Source organism: Bos taurus, chromosome 8 (genome assembly GCF_002263795.3).
Source record: "Bos taurus isolate L1 Dominette 01449 registration number 42190680 breed Hereford chromosome 8, ARS-UCD2.0, whole genome shotgun sequence".
NCBI classification, from domain to species: domain Eukaryota; kingdom Metazoa; phylum Chordata; class Mammalia; order Artiodactyla; family Bovidae; genus Bos; species Bos taurus.
This window is the reverse complement of record NC_037335.1, coordinates 25325590-25339207: the sequence shown is the minus strand read 5'-3', so window position 1 is coordinate 25339207 and position 13618 is coordinate 25325590. Positions and strand designations below refer to the sequence as shown.

Sequence of the window (13618 nt, the reverse complement as noted above, 5' to 3'; positions counted from 1 at the left end):
CTATATTCAATATCTTGTAACAACCTATGATGAAAATATGAAAGATACATACACAACACATATATTTTGCTATATACCAGAAGCACAACACTGTGATTTTTAAAATTATATTAAAAAGTGAGTCACCTGTAGATAGATTGCCAATCTGTGCCTTTTGATTGGAGAGGTTTTTTTCTCCATTTAAAATAATTACTGATAAGGAGGAACTTACTCTTGCCACTGTTATTTGTTTTAGGTGTCTTACAGCTTCTCCTGCTCATTACTTTCATTACCGCCTTTTTTTGTGTTTAGGTGATGTTTTTTATTCCTTTTTTGTTGTTGTTGTTGGAATACAGTCTACAAATATTTGTGGTTGCTCTTGGACTTACATGTAACATTCTAAAGTTATAACAGTCTAATTTTGATTTATAGCAACTTCAAGCACACACAAACTATTCCTATAGAACCTTTTTCCCCTTTATGTTAATAATATAAAGGTTACATCTTTATACACTGTATATCAACTAACAGATTTATAATCATTTTTAATGCATTTTGTCATTTAAATCCTACAGAAAATAAAAAGTGTACACAACAAAAGTATAATACCAATTTTTATATTTCAACATGTATTTATATTTTCTGGCCATGTCATATGGTTTAGAGTTACTGTCTCACATCTTTTCATTTTAACCTAAGGGTCTCTCAGGTATCTTACTGTCAAGTATAGTGGTTAATGAACTCCCGCTGATCTTATTTGGGAAAAATCCTACGTTTACCCTCATTTTTGAATGACAGTTGCACTGGATATAGAATTCTAAGTACATAGTTGTTTGGGTTTTTTTTTTTTTTTCCAGCACTTTAAAGATATAACTCTATTACCTTCAGCCTGCAGGGTTTCTGCTGAGAAATGATCTGCTAAGCTTATTGAGAGGATCTCTTATACCTGATGAGTCTATCTTGTCAATTTCAAAATTCTTTGTAAGACAATTTGATTATAATGTCTCAGGTCTGTAGTTTTCATCAAATTTGGGGATTTTTCAGCAATTATTCCTTCAAATGACTTCCCTGCCTCTTCCTCTCTCCTCCTAGGATTCATAGAGATAAAATCCGTATGTTCGTCCCATTTTCTTCATTTTCTTTCTTTGAGCTCCTAAGACTCAATAACATCAATTGAACTGTTTTCAGGCTTGCTAATTGCTTTTTCAGTCTCCTCAAACCTGCTGTAGAACTCTTCTCGTGAAATTTTCAATTCAGATAAGTATTTTTTGGCTCCATATCTATTTTTATTATTTCTGACTTTGTCAATATCCTCATTTTGTTCACATAACATTTTTCTGATTTCCTTTATTTATTCATTTTTTGCTTTAGATCTCTGAACATGTTTGTGACAGCTGTGTTAAAGAAGTCTTTAATACATGTGATGCTATGTTTCTTTAGGGCTGGCTCTGCCACTTTACTTTCTTCCTTGAATGGGCCATGATTTCCTATTTCTTTGATGTGCTTATGACTTATTACGGGAAACTGGGCATTGAGAAAAACAGACATCCCTCCCAGTCTTTGAATACACTTTCTCTGTGCCTGTGTATACCTTCACTGATGAGCTGGGTGTTCTCTGAACCTAGGGATCAGCCTGAGATGAAACCTTAAGGTCTTCTGAGGTCTTTTCTGAGCATATGTCTTACCTGGGCCTGCTTCTGACTTTCATAATTCCTCTTTATACAGCTGCTCTTGAACGTCTTAATTTCCAAGTTGGTCTCACCTCAGGTTGTCCTCAGGGTCTTAGGTAGTCTGTTGCATGTCTCCATCTGTGATCTCTTGCCCCAAGTGTCCATAGTCCCCTTGCAACTTTCACACGTAGGGGATGGCACTTGACACCTGAGTTAGAAGAGACAGAGACCAGTCCTTCAGGTAGCCCTCTGATAGGTTAGAACACTGCACACTGCAAATAGGATCTTCTCTGCTCCCTACAGATGGTGGAAGAAAAATGGGCTGCTGCTACTACGTCTAGACCAAAACTGCCTTGCTGGGGTTTGGGCACTAGAAAAAACAGACATCCCTCCCAGTCTTTGAATACACTTTCTCTGTGCCTATGCACACCTTCCGGAGAAGGCAATGGCACCCCACTCCAGTACTCTTGCCTGGGAAATCCCATGGACGGAGGAGCCTGGTAGGCTACAGTCCATGGGGCCACTAAGAGTCAGACACAACTGAGCGACTTCGCTTTCACTTTCATGCATTGGAGAAGGAAATGGCAACCCACTCCAGTGTTCTTGCCTGGAGAATCCCAGGGACGGGGGAGCCTGGTGGGCTGCCGTCTATGGGGTCACACAGAGTCGGACACGACTGACACGACTTAGCAGCAACAGCAGCATGCACACCTTCACTGATTTCACTGGGTGTTCTCTCAAAACTCTACAATTTTTCCTAGTGTTTTGAAGACGGATTTTTCTTTATTGGGTATTTCTAAGTTGCTGTAGGCCTTTAACTTTTTCAGAATTCCTGTAAGATTAGTTTAGCCAGTTTCTGGCAGCTTTTTGATGTTTGTGTGCAAATAAGGACTTAGAGCTACCTACCCTGCCATTTTGCTGACATCCTCACATTCAGGAATTCTTGAAGGAGTGCATCTAAGAGCCCTATTTCCTCCTCTCTCGTTTGTATCTCTGTTCATTGCTGGTTTGACTTCAGTGCCAACTGCCACATTGAAACAGCCCTTTCCAGGATCACCAGTGCAGCCTATAAGTTCCCCTGGATCCTGGCCACTTCTTTGTTCTATTTTGATGCATTTTGATTTTGATACCACTGACCCCCTTTCCTTTCTGGAAACTCCTTTATTGGTCTCTGTGAATACATTTTCTCTCTTTCTCCTCTTCCCGCAGTTTAATTAGTGTCCCTTGAGGTTCTGCCTAAGCCTTGTCTCCATCTCATGCTTTCCCTCCCCTTGGGTTATACTGCTTGTGACTCCTAGCCACCACTCGTGTACTGATGACTTTCAAATGGATAGTGTTCAGCGCAGCTCAACTTTTCAGTCACAGATCTATATACCCCCCTGCTTAATGAACATACATATTTGCATATGTCACAAACATCTTCAAAACAAATGCTTACCTAGTTTTTCAGTCCTTAAACCTGAGACAGCTGGCTCCCTGTTACTCCTGAGAGTCAAGGCACCACTGAAGCCATGTGAATCATACTTCCATAGAATCACCTCTCCATTTCCATTGCCTTCATTTTGCTCAGCACAATTCGTTACCTAGATTTCTCTCCAGAATTTTCAACTCAATTACTATACTGCTGACAGAATAATCTTTTTAAAGAGTAACTCTGATCATGACACTCCCACTTAAAAACCATTTTAGGTGCCTCCCTTCCCCCACCCCAACAAAGCAGCATTCATAGGAAAACCCAAACTCCTCAGCCAGCACACAGTACTTCTCATGATGTGGCACGTGTTTTACAGCCACGTATATAATTCTACCTCTCATATAATTCTCCTGTAAACATTCCAGGGCTGTTTTTGCCATCATTCCTTCACACATGCTTTTATGGAACACATTCCCTACCCACGACAGGTGCCTCATAAATGTGTTGGATAAAAAGAGTAAAGTTGAATTATACATGAAGCCAGGTTGTTAGAACTGAGAAGGTGGTCTTAGTTCTACTTCGACTAAAACCAGCATGGTTTTCACAGACTTCAAAGAGATAGGAAAATGAAGGAATAGATCTTTGCGTGACACTATTTCAAAAGAATTTTCTTGTCAAAAACTTACCATTTTCATTCTTACAGGAGAGGAATATGGAGGTTTGGTGGGAATCTATGGTTTGAAGCCAATCCAAACAATATCACCAATGCAAAATTAGTAAAAAGATTTTTGAGATCAAGCAGTTCCCTGTTCTTTTTGTAACGCCGTAGCCTTGTTACTGTTTAACATGAGGCTCATGGACCAATGACATTGGCATCACCCGAGAGCTTTTAGAAGTTCAGCGTGGGTGAATGAAAAGATGTGTGAACAGATGAGGAATTCAACAGAACGACAGAAAATACAAGAAGGTACCAAACAGAAGTCACAGAGCTGAAGAACACACTAACTACACCTCTAATGTAGACTAGACGAAGCAAAGAAAGGATCAGTAAATGTGAAGTCAGGGCAGTAGAAGTCATCCAATCAGAGAAGGAAAGAAAGTAAGTTAAGCTAGATTAAAGGGCTTGCAGCATTATATAGGTCCCAGAAAAAAAGGAGCAGAAACCCTGTTTTAAGATATAATACTGAAAAATTTCTAAACCTGGGGAAAGAAACAGACATCCAGGTCAGGAAACCCACGGGGTTCTAAGTAAAATGAAGGCAAAGCAATCAGAACTAGTTCCACAAATATATGGCCAATTCATTTACAACAACGGAGCCAAGAACATCCAATGGGGAAGGGACAGCCTCTTCAATAAATGTAGTTTGGAAAATTGGACCACTACCTTACACCATGTACACAAATTAACTAAAAATGGAGCAAAGACTTGAATGTAAGGCCTGAAACCATAAAGTTCCTAGAAGAAAACGTAGGTGGTACGGTTCTTGACATCAGTGTTTGTGTTGATTTTTTAAAATCTGACACCAAAACCAAAAGTAACAAAAGCAAAAGGTGAAACTACATCATACTTGAGAGGAAATATCGATGAAATGAGAAGGTAGCTACTAAACGAGAAAATGGTTGCACATCATATATCCAATAAGGTTTAATATCCAAAATATATAAAGAACTGATATAATTCAATAGCAAATTTTTTTTCCATTTTAAATAAGCAGAAGATTTGAATATATACTTTTTCAAAGACATACACATGGCCAAAAGGTACATTAAAAGGTGCTCAACATCAATTATCAGAGAAATACTAATCAGAAACACACTGAGATACAGCTTCATACCTGTCAAAATGGTTATTATTGAAAATCCAAGAAGTAACAAGTGTTGGTGAGGATGTGGGAAAAAGGGAGGCTCCTACACTGTTGGTGAGAATGTAGACTGGGGCAGCCACTATGAAAAACAATATCAAGATTCCTCAAAAGATTCAAACTACCATGTGATTCGGCAATTCCACTCCTGGGTATTTACCTAAAGAAAATGAAAATGCTAAGTTGAAAATGTATCTCCACCTTCATGTTTTACTGCAGCATAATTTACAACAGCCAACATATAGAAACAACCTACACATCCATTGTTGGCTGAATGGATAAAGACAATGTAGTGTATGTGTGTGTATATATGTGTGTATGTGTGTACACACACATCTTCTTTATACACACACACACAATGGAATTTTATTCAGCTATAAAAAAGACTAAAATCTTGCCATTTGCAACAATATGGATGGACCTCAAGGGCATGCTAAGTTAACTAAGTTACACAGAGAAAGATTGGAGTAGGAAATGGCACCCCACTCCTGTATTCTTGCCTGGAAGATCCCATGGACAGAGGAGCCTGGTGGGCTACAGTCCATGCAGTCACAAAAATTACATGATGGCGCATGCACACACAGAAAGATAAATACCATATGATCGCTCTTATATGTGGCATATAGTTTTTTTAAAAAAAGCAAGCTCACAGATGAGAACAGATTGGTCGTTGCCAGAGGCAGGGTGTGGAGTGTGGAAATAACAGGTGAGGAGGTCAAAGACTAAAAAGGAAAAATAAAATTTAAAATAAAACAGGATTTCCGCTTGTAATTTTAAGGGTTAACAGCTCCCCTGTGAATCCCTAGGAGTCCAGACACTTTCAAGTTAAGAGCCTTCATTCTAAAATGACCTCCAAGGGGTATCTGTCCCCTTACCCTATTCAAATAGCAGATGTTGGCTAAGGGCCTGCTGCTTTCTCCTTGTACAGACATCACTGTTGGTGGGAATATTTACCATGATAGGCTGGCTCTGCCAACCCTGGGAAAAGCTTAACCATCTCCATCTTGTTCAGCCACCTTTGGTTTATCCTGGAGGAAATGAAACCAGAGAAAGGAAAGAAATGATCATTACTTTAATGAATTCAGCAAGAATAAACCAGATCACCCTCTGGACTGGAGGAGGGAAGGGGATCTTGTCTAGAGGTCTTCAGCTCTCAAGTTTACCGCCACACCCCTAGCACACTGTGTCAAGTCAGCTTGCACATGGTTCTCCTGGGAGGCAGCTGACATCTCTGACCACCTCCACACCACCATTAGCCATCTGCTCAGTGGTAAAGAATCCATCTGCCAATGCAGGAGACAAAGGTTCAGTCCCTAGGTTGGGAAGATTCCCTGGAGAAGGAAATGGCAACCCAATCCAGAATTCTGGCTTGGGAAATCCAATGGACAGAGGATCTTGGTGGGCTACAGTCTATGGGGTCACAAAAGAGGCAGACGTGACTTAACAACTAAACAGCAACAACAGTGCGAGAATGCTCACAGAATTCAGCAGAGCTAACCATCCCACTGTGGCACTAGGAAAAGGAAATGTGATGGATAACCTTTAAATTGGCCTAGAGAGAGGCAAAATCAGTGATCTGACCACCTCGAACAAGCCCCTGCACAGGGGTCTCTTGCCCCACGCAGCCTGGGCATGGCAGCCTGTCCCATGGCTGGCTAACACGTATGTCACCTTTTTCTGCTTCCCAGTGCAATGGGCCTTGCATCGGGCCTCGCCTTGCTGTGCAGCACAGACAAGTCTTCTGCCAGACGCTGGATGGCATCACCTTATCATCAGAGCAGTGCAGCGCCCTTCCAAGGTAAGAGAAAGCCACAGCCCACCCCTTCCCCAGCCCTTGTGTCAACAGCGCAGAAAGACGACGGTGAGTGGACGTGTCTCCTCCAACCTCCCACAGCGGTCAGACACTCTTCCCTTTTACCTCCACCCTCTCCAGACCACTGGACTCCTAAAGGGAGACAGCTCGGGGTGGCCTCATGCTTATTGAATGGACCAGGCTGGGCTTTCCTTGTTCGGAGATGAGAGCACAGAGGGTGCTGTTCTTCTGAGGAGAATAGCTGGCACAAGAGACTGGCTCTGGCCCCAGGGTGGACAGGAGGTCAGGTCCACAAAGGGGGCACCAGAGCCCAAGGGCTCCACCAGCCTCTCCCTCTTGTCCACTTCCCTTTAGAAGTTACACTGAGCCCCTTGTCTCCAGGTCTCCGCCTACCATTCCTACCCAGCCCCCAGCCCTTCTCCTCCTTCCTTCCCTGGGGGTGAGGGCTCATCACCCCCGCCCCTAAGATCCCAGGCCCTGAGTACAACTCTGCCGGCCCCCAGCCTGGTGGAGCTCATTCTCAGATCATGCAGTGACAGAGACGCTGTAGAGATGAGCAGACAGAGGCCCAGTTAGAGGAAGGGGTCTTCTGAGACCCTGCAGCCGTTCAGGAAAAGAGATCAGAACCCAGGGCTGGCAGCACTGGGAGTTCTTGATAGACGCCTGACAGTCTCGGATTTACAGCCGTGTGTTCACAGCTGTCTCCCCTGATCCGGCCCCCAGAGGCGCAGACCCTAACCCTGCCACTCCCACTCCCCTGGCACAGGCCCGTGAGCGCCCAGAACTGCTGGTCAGAAGCCTGCAACGTGCACTGGAGGGTCAGCCTGTGGACCCTGTGCACGGCGACCTGCGGCAACTACGGTTTCCAGTCCCGGCGCGTGGAGTGCGTGCACGCCCGCACCAACAAGGCAGTGCCCGACCACCTGTGCTCCTGGGGACCTCGGCCAGCCAACTGGCAGCGCTGCAACATCACCCCCTGCGAAAACAGTATGTTCCAACCCCACAGAGCCGTCTGCAAACTCCCCACCAGGCTTCGGGTGCAGCGGGCAGTCCCAGGGATGGAGCCTGAACACAGGGCCGTAGTCCCACCTTCCCAGGGATCCTGAGCCAGGGCCGGAGTCAGGTATTTTCAGAGGGGTGCACGCAGGCAAACAAAGATGTGTGCAAGGATGTGTATACATGTGTCTAGGCCACAGAGAATGGCTGGGTGTGGCCCAAGGGCTCCATACTGGCCCCTGAGAGAGCCAGGTGCATTTGGCTAAGCGCTGGATGAAATCATCCTCCGGTTCACCTACAGTAGTTTGGCCACGGTACTCCCCTGGTGGCTTAGACAGTAAAGAGTCTGCCTGCAGTGCAGGAGACCCGGGTTCCATCCCTGGGTCAGAAAGATCCCCTGAAGAAGCAGACGACAACCCATCCAGTCTTGTTGCCTGGAAAGTTCCATGGACAGAGGAGCCTGGGGTCTGGCAGGTTATAGTCCATGGGGTCACAAAGAGTTGGACACGACTGAGTGACTAACACACACACACACACACACACACACACTCAGAGAGGACAGCTAAACAGTGGCTCTTGGGGAGCAAGCACTGTTTATACCTGAGTAGCAAACAGAGCTGCTCCCACTCAGCCGACACTGCAGCCCTTGCGGTCTGCTGCCCACAGAACAAGGACCTGATGACCGCGCCCTTCTTCCCCGCCCTGGGTATGCAGGGGCCATACCCAGGGTCTGATACTCATTCCTTCCCTCAAGTCTAGAACCTCCTCCTCGGCCCAGCACCACATTTGTATCCCAGTTGGGTGGGGACCTATTTTTCCTTCCTTTGGACCCAAAATACATTGGAGATGCTTCCTCCCAGCGACAGAGACAAAGCATGAGGCAAAGAATAGGAAAATTTGAAGTCTTGCTGTGCAGTTTCTCCTCAGTCAGGGCCTCACTGAGTCTCAGATTCCCCATGCTGAAGAGATATCCTCTAGACAGACAGTCCCGCTGCTTCTTCTACACAAGCAGGTATTGCCTGACCCATCTTTGCCAGCTCCCACACTCAGGACCACTGTTTTCCATGAAAATAGTTGAGACCTACTGCGTTAACCACTGATGTGTGCAGCCCCAGTCCACGTCAGTACTGAAGAACCATGTAGCCTGTGCCGGTACTGAACTAGGACGCCAGTGTAGGTAAAGAGTAGAGAGGCTGGCGGGAGAGTACAGCAACCAAAGCTTCACAGGGAAGGGAAGAGTCACAGTTCAGGGGATGAGGCCACCACAGGCAGGCCTCACCTGCATGCCCCCCCCCACCCCGAAGTGGAGCAGAACTTAGTCCTTCCGGGAACCATCTCGAGGAGGAAGAGCTTCAGGTACCCAAATGCCATGGGAAAAGGGCACCTTGCCTAGGAGGTGAGGCAGTCCCTACCACCCTCAGGAAGGAAGGGGGCCGTCAGAAAGGCCCAGAGCCCCAGCATTCGGCGCCCAGCTGCAGCCTGGGGAGCAGATGGCCAAGTTCCGCCAGAGCAAGGCCAGTTCAGAGGTGCTGGACAGCGGTGGCCCTTCTAGCACAAGAGTCTGTCCCCAGAAGGCACCTGGTGGCCACGGATATGACGAGTCTGTGTTTCACATCTCCTTTCTGTCCCCTTTCCCAGCGGAATGCAGAGACACCACCAGGTACTGTGAGAAGGTGAAACAGCTGAAACTCTGCCAACTCAACCAGTTCCAATCTCGCTGCTGTGGAACCTGTGCCAAAGCATGAAGACAGGGCGAGGCGAGAACACTACCCTGGCCGCACAGAGGACTTATGCAACCACCTTGGACAGAACTTAAGCTTTCTTCATTTTATTTATTTATTTGCCCCTCCCCACCCCTATACACACAACCCTCTTCGACCTCCTTCCTTGCCCCCTCCCCAGATGTGATGCCCCCAGCATGTCTGCTCTCAGTTGGCTGGGGGACAGAATGAGGGGACAGGACAAGGATGGAGGTCTGAGGAGGCTGCAGAGCAGAACGGGCCAGCCAGCAGAGCCCCCTGGCCAGCTGGCTCCCTCCCAACCTGGGTCCCAGAGAGACCCAGGAAGAGGCCAGCGTAGCCCTCAGGACAGCAGGGAGCCAGAGCCAACAGCAGACGAGAGAGAGGGGCAGAAGGGTAGGCGCCTGAGAGTTTGTAAAGCATTGGTGTTGACTCTGGACAACCAAGGTGTCTCTCCTGGCCAGGGATGGTCAAGACCAGGGAGGGGCAACACCAGCCATGCTAAAGACCCAGCCCAGAACTCAGCTCTTCGGGGTGGTGGCGAGGGGTCAGAGCAACAAGAACTCAAAACACTGTAGGGGGTGAAGGGAAGCCAATCCAAGTAGCTGAAGTGCACGGTGATGCAGAAAATGAAGTAGGGAGGGCAGGGACAGAAGCACAAAGAGAGCGGTGTGTGCTCCTGAGGGAAGGGGACAGCAGGGAATAAGCAGGCAGCTGGTGAGGTTCTGAACCCCAAGCCCACATGCCTGGTGGACCTCTGCGGGGTCAGGGGAGGCTATGGGGCTCAGAGCTCTTCTGCCCTTGGGCCCAGGCTGCATGCAGGAGCCATGCCCTCTCTAGGGTGGAGAGGAGTCCCCGAGGAGGCTCACTGAACTTTCTGACCACACCCCCAGGGCAAAGCTGGTGAGACAGCAGGGCCTAGCTGTGCAGTCATGCCACCCCTGGCGTCTCTAAATCAAGAGTCCCCCAGCCCGGAACTAACTGCTGACACAGGCCAAGGTGTTTTGATCATGAATAGACTGGGTTTCCTACCTATAAGGTTTTTAATGCGTCACTGAAGGGCCAGGGACTAGGGTCAACTTGTCAAAAACCAAGCCATTAATCAACTTGTCAGAGCATCCATTAGGTCAGAGCAACCACTTCCTTCCAGAGCTGACCAGGTAATGGGTGGGACCACAGCCCCATGACAGCTGCCCCTGTATTCAGACAAGAGGTGTGGGTGGGGCCAAGGGGCACAGCAGCAAAGCCGAGGAGTAACTAAAGCTGCCCAGAAGGTCCTTGAAGGCTTTTCAGCCATACCCTCCATACAGTGAAATATGATATACTCTACCAGAATTAATATACCTCGGTTTTGCTAATTCGGTGTGGGCAAAGCAGCATACGCACCCCACACCCTAGTCATGCCATCAGCTATGGTAGAGAGGCTGCAGTAGCAAGTCAAGTGGCAAAACTGAAAATCTGGGACATTTTGGCAAATTGCTCGTTCAGCAGAGTGGTTTGGGGCGAGTGATTTTGGTCTGCCCCCCACCACAATGGCCACCATTTAGTAGCAGCTAGAGCAGAGCAGGGTGGCCAGAGTCACTCACCCCTCACACAGACTGCCCCGCGCCACATATACAGACTCGCAAAATGCCACTCACCTCAGAGGCCACCACTGACATCAGGGCTGTGTTTTCCAGCCAGCCTGGAAACAAAAGTTGGGGTCGGGGGAAGACATTATGCTTGTGTCCTCCCCAGGTGAGCTGTGGACAGTTAAGGTGTTTTCCTCACCATAATAATGGGCTCTGAGAAATCATGTTACTAAAAATCAGTGTAATTTTTATTTAAAATAAAAGAGAATGTCTTCTATGTCTGTATATCTTTTGTGAATATTTATTAGGATTTCTTGTATAAAAAAAGTGCAATATTAATAATTGTACATTGTCTTCCAGAAAAAAAAAATAAAATATTTGGGGGACTTTTTATTAACTTCCTGCAGCTGTGTTCCTGTAAACTCAGTGGCGATTATTGTATTGTTCCTATTTTTAGAAGAAGCTGATGTTTAACTCTGGATCCACCCACTGTGTACAGAATACATTGTAATAGTCGGCACGGGATGATGGGGCAATAAGAGGGGATTCGTTTGTGACACAACAGTCATGCACGGAATGCGGAAGACAGATTCCATACTGGTACTAATGCGGTTGGTTCTTTCTAGTTCAACAGCTCTGGAAACCCGGTGGCCAGTATTTACACTTCCTGAGCAGCGGAGGTCCTCTAGCCTGGCCACGTGTCAGGCTGTAGCAGGTGAAGACGGCCTTCAGAGCGAGCCCAGAGGACCGAGGTGTGGGGTGGGAAACAGCGTCCTCCTTGCATGAGATGAATGTACATTTACTGTCTGTTCTGTGAATCGTGACTCAGCAGCACCACAAGGTCATTAGGGCTGCTGAAGAATGTGGGAGGAGGCATCTCCTCCTCTAAAACACAAAACTGTATTTATATATTTTTTTTTTGTACAGATAATACAGCTTATTTATTTAAATCTTGTCGTCCGAGTCTCTATTAAGCTCAGCCTTCCTATCTTGTTGTGGGCAGGAGGGGAGGGGGTGAGGCTGGTTCCCAGCCACTACTGTGAGTTTAGCCAAAATGGAAGAATTGCAGTTTTCGGCTTTGCCTAGAAAGCTGGGGGGCCCGTGCCTGGAAGAATTAGTCCTGTAAGTGAACCCAGAGGAGCTAAATATCCACAAATTGAGACGAGTGCTGCCTTTCACAATCAGCTCATTTACAGCCCTGTGGATAGGTATACCTCAGAGAGATTTAGGATTTTGTTCCAGACCACTGCAATAAAGCAAATATCACACACAAAAAAAGGAATTCACATGAATTTTTTGGTTTCCCAGTGCATATAAAAGTTGTATTTATGCTATCCTGTAGTCTATGAAGTGTTATAATAGCATTATATCTTTAAAAACAATGTACACAACCTTAATGATAAATCCCTTTTTGCTAGAAAATGCTAAAGATCAGGTGAGCCTTCAGCGAGTCATAGTAGGAACAAAGATCCCTGATCACAGAGCACTGTAACAATGATGAAAATTCTGAAACAGTGTGAGAACTACCAAAATGTAACACAAAGACACAAAGTGAGCAAATGTTTGAAAACTGGTGCCAAGAGGCCTGCTCAGGGTGGGCTTGCCACAGACCTTCAATTCCTAAAACAGAGTATCTGCAAACCACGACAGAGCAAAGCACAATAAAGCATGGTATGCCTGCAGAGGGAAGACGGGAGCCGCAGCACCTTCAGGAAGAAGAGCAAGCACAGGCGTCTCTGGGGTGTATGCAGACTCAGGAGCAGGAGCCTCACTCCGGGTCAGGCTTCCTGCCCCCAGGGGCGTGCACAGTGCATAGTGACTACATGCCGAAATCCTGGGTGTACACCCTCATCAGGGCCCCCATCTAAAGATCACTACCACATTTCAATCCTCACATGAACCCTATGATTATCTCCACTGACTTATGGGTAGACAGAGGCCCAGAGAAGCCCAAGGTCACCCAGGATTCAAACCTGAGCAGTTTGGTTTTTAGCCAGAGCCCTGCCCTTCCCCATGAGGCCAGCCCCAGCTCCTCTGCGCGAGAGCCAACACACGTGGCCACCCTGGTGCGGGCATCATTCTCTCCTGCTGCCTGGAGGTTGGCAGAAGCCAATGGTGTTAATAGAGACGTTGCCTTTGCATCCTCTAAAACCAATGCTCCTGGCATTCGAGGGCTCCTAGCTCCCCCTCTTTTTAAAGCAGTTTAATAAAGCTACTAGAGAAAGTGCAAAAGAAAACAAAAGCCTGCTTGTAGAGTTCTCTATAAACAGGCTCTGGTGAAAGGGCAGCATGTCCCCAGGCCCAGACGATGCCCACACAGGGACCTTTGTGAGAGACACTCCAGGGGACCCCAGCCTGAAAGCCCAGCTCCAGCCTGTTTCAGCCACTCAACCCAGCATGTGACAATCTGTTCTGCAGCATAAATGTATGCCAGCAAGCTCTTTTTGAAATTCCAATTATTTTCTAAGGAGTCGTGGGTTTCGCTTTAAAGAGAAGACCAATGCTAGCACAATAAATATCACATACCAGCAACCAAACCAAATGTCCCCCAGAGACGCCCATGGAGGGGGGCGG

The 13618-nt window shown here is 46.7% G+C and overlaps 2 protein-coding genes across 10 annotated transcripts in view; one reads left to right on the top strand and one right to left on the bottom strand.

The window, feature by feature from the left end:
* Positions 1-11994, top strand: part of ADAMTSL1 (ADAMTS like 1) — a 1134169-nt gene extending 1122175 nt beyond the window's left edge. For all 3 annotated transcript variants that reach the window (XM_059889384.1, XM_024996068.2, XM_015472431.3), the window contains 3 exons: positions 6614-6723; positions 7505-7725; positions 9373-11994. In XM_059889384.1, coding sequence (XP_059745367.1) covers positions 6614-6723; positions 7505-7725; positions 9373-9479 — 438 coding nt within the window. In that variant the 3' untranslated portion in view covers positions 9480-11994. The remainder of the gene's footprint in view (positions 1-6613; positions 6724-7504; positions 7726-9372) is intronic.
* SAXO1 (stabilizer of axonemal microtubules 1) overlaps positions 1-13618 on the bottom strand; it is a 162958-nt gene that overhangs the window by 22280 nt on the left and 127060 nt on the right. For 3 of the 7 annotated variants that reach the window (XR_009495478.1, XR_003035905.2, XR_003035910.2), the window contains 2 exons: positions 5880-5953; positions 1665-1857 (listed from right to left, as the gene is read on the bottom strand). The gene's annotated coding sequence lies outside the window, so the exon portion shown is untranslated. Of the gene's footprint in view, positions 1-1664; positions 1858-4697; positions 5086-5879; positions 5954-13618 lie in introns of those variants that run through there. The other 4 variants (XR_009495479.1, XR_003035907.2, XR_003035908.2 and 1 more) reach the window with 3 other exon arrangements.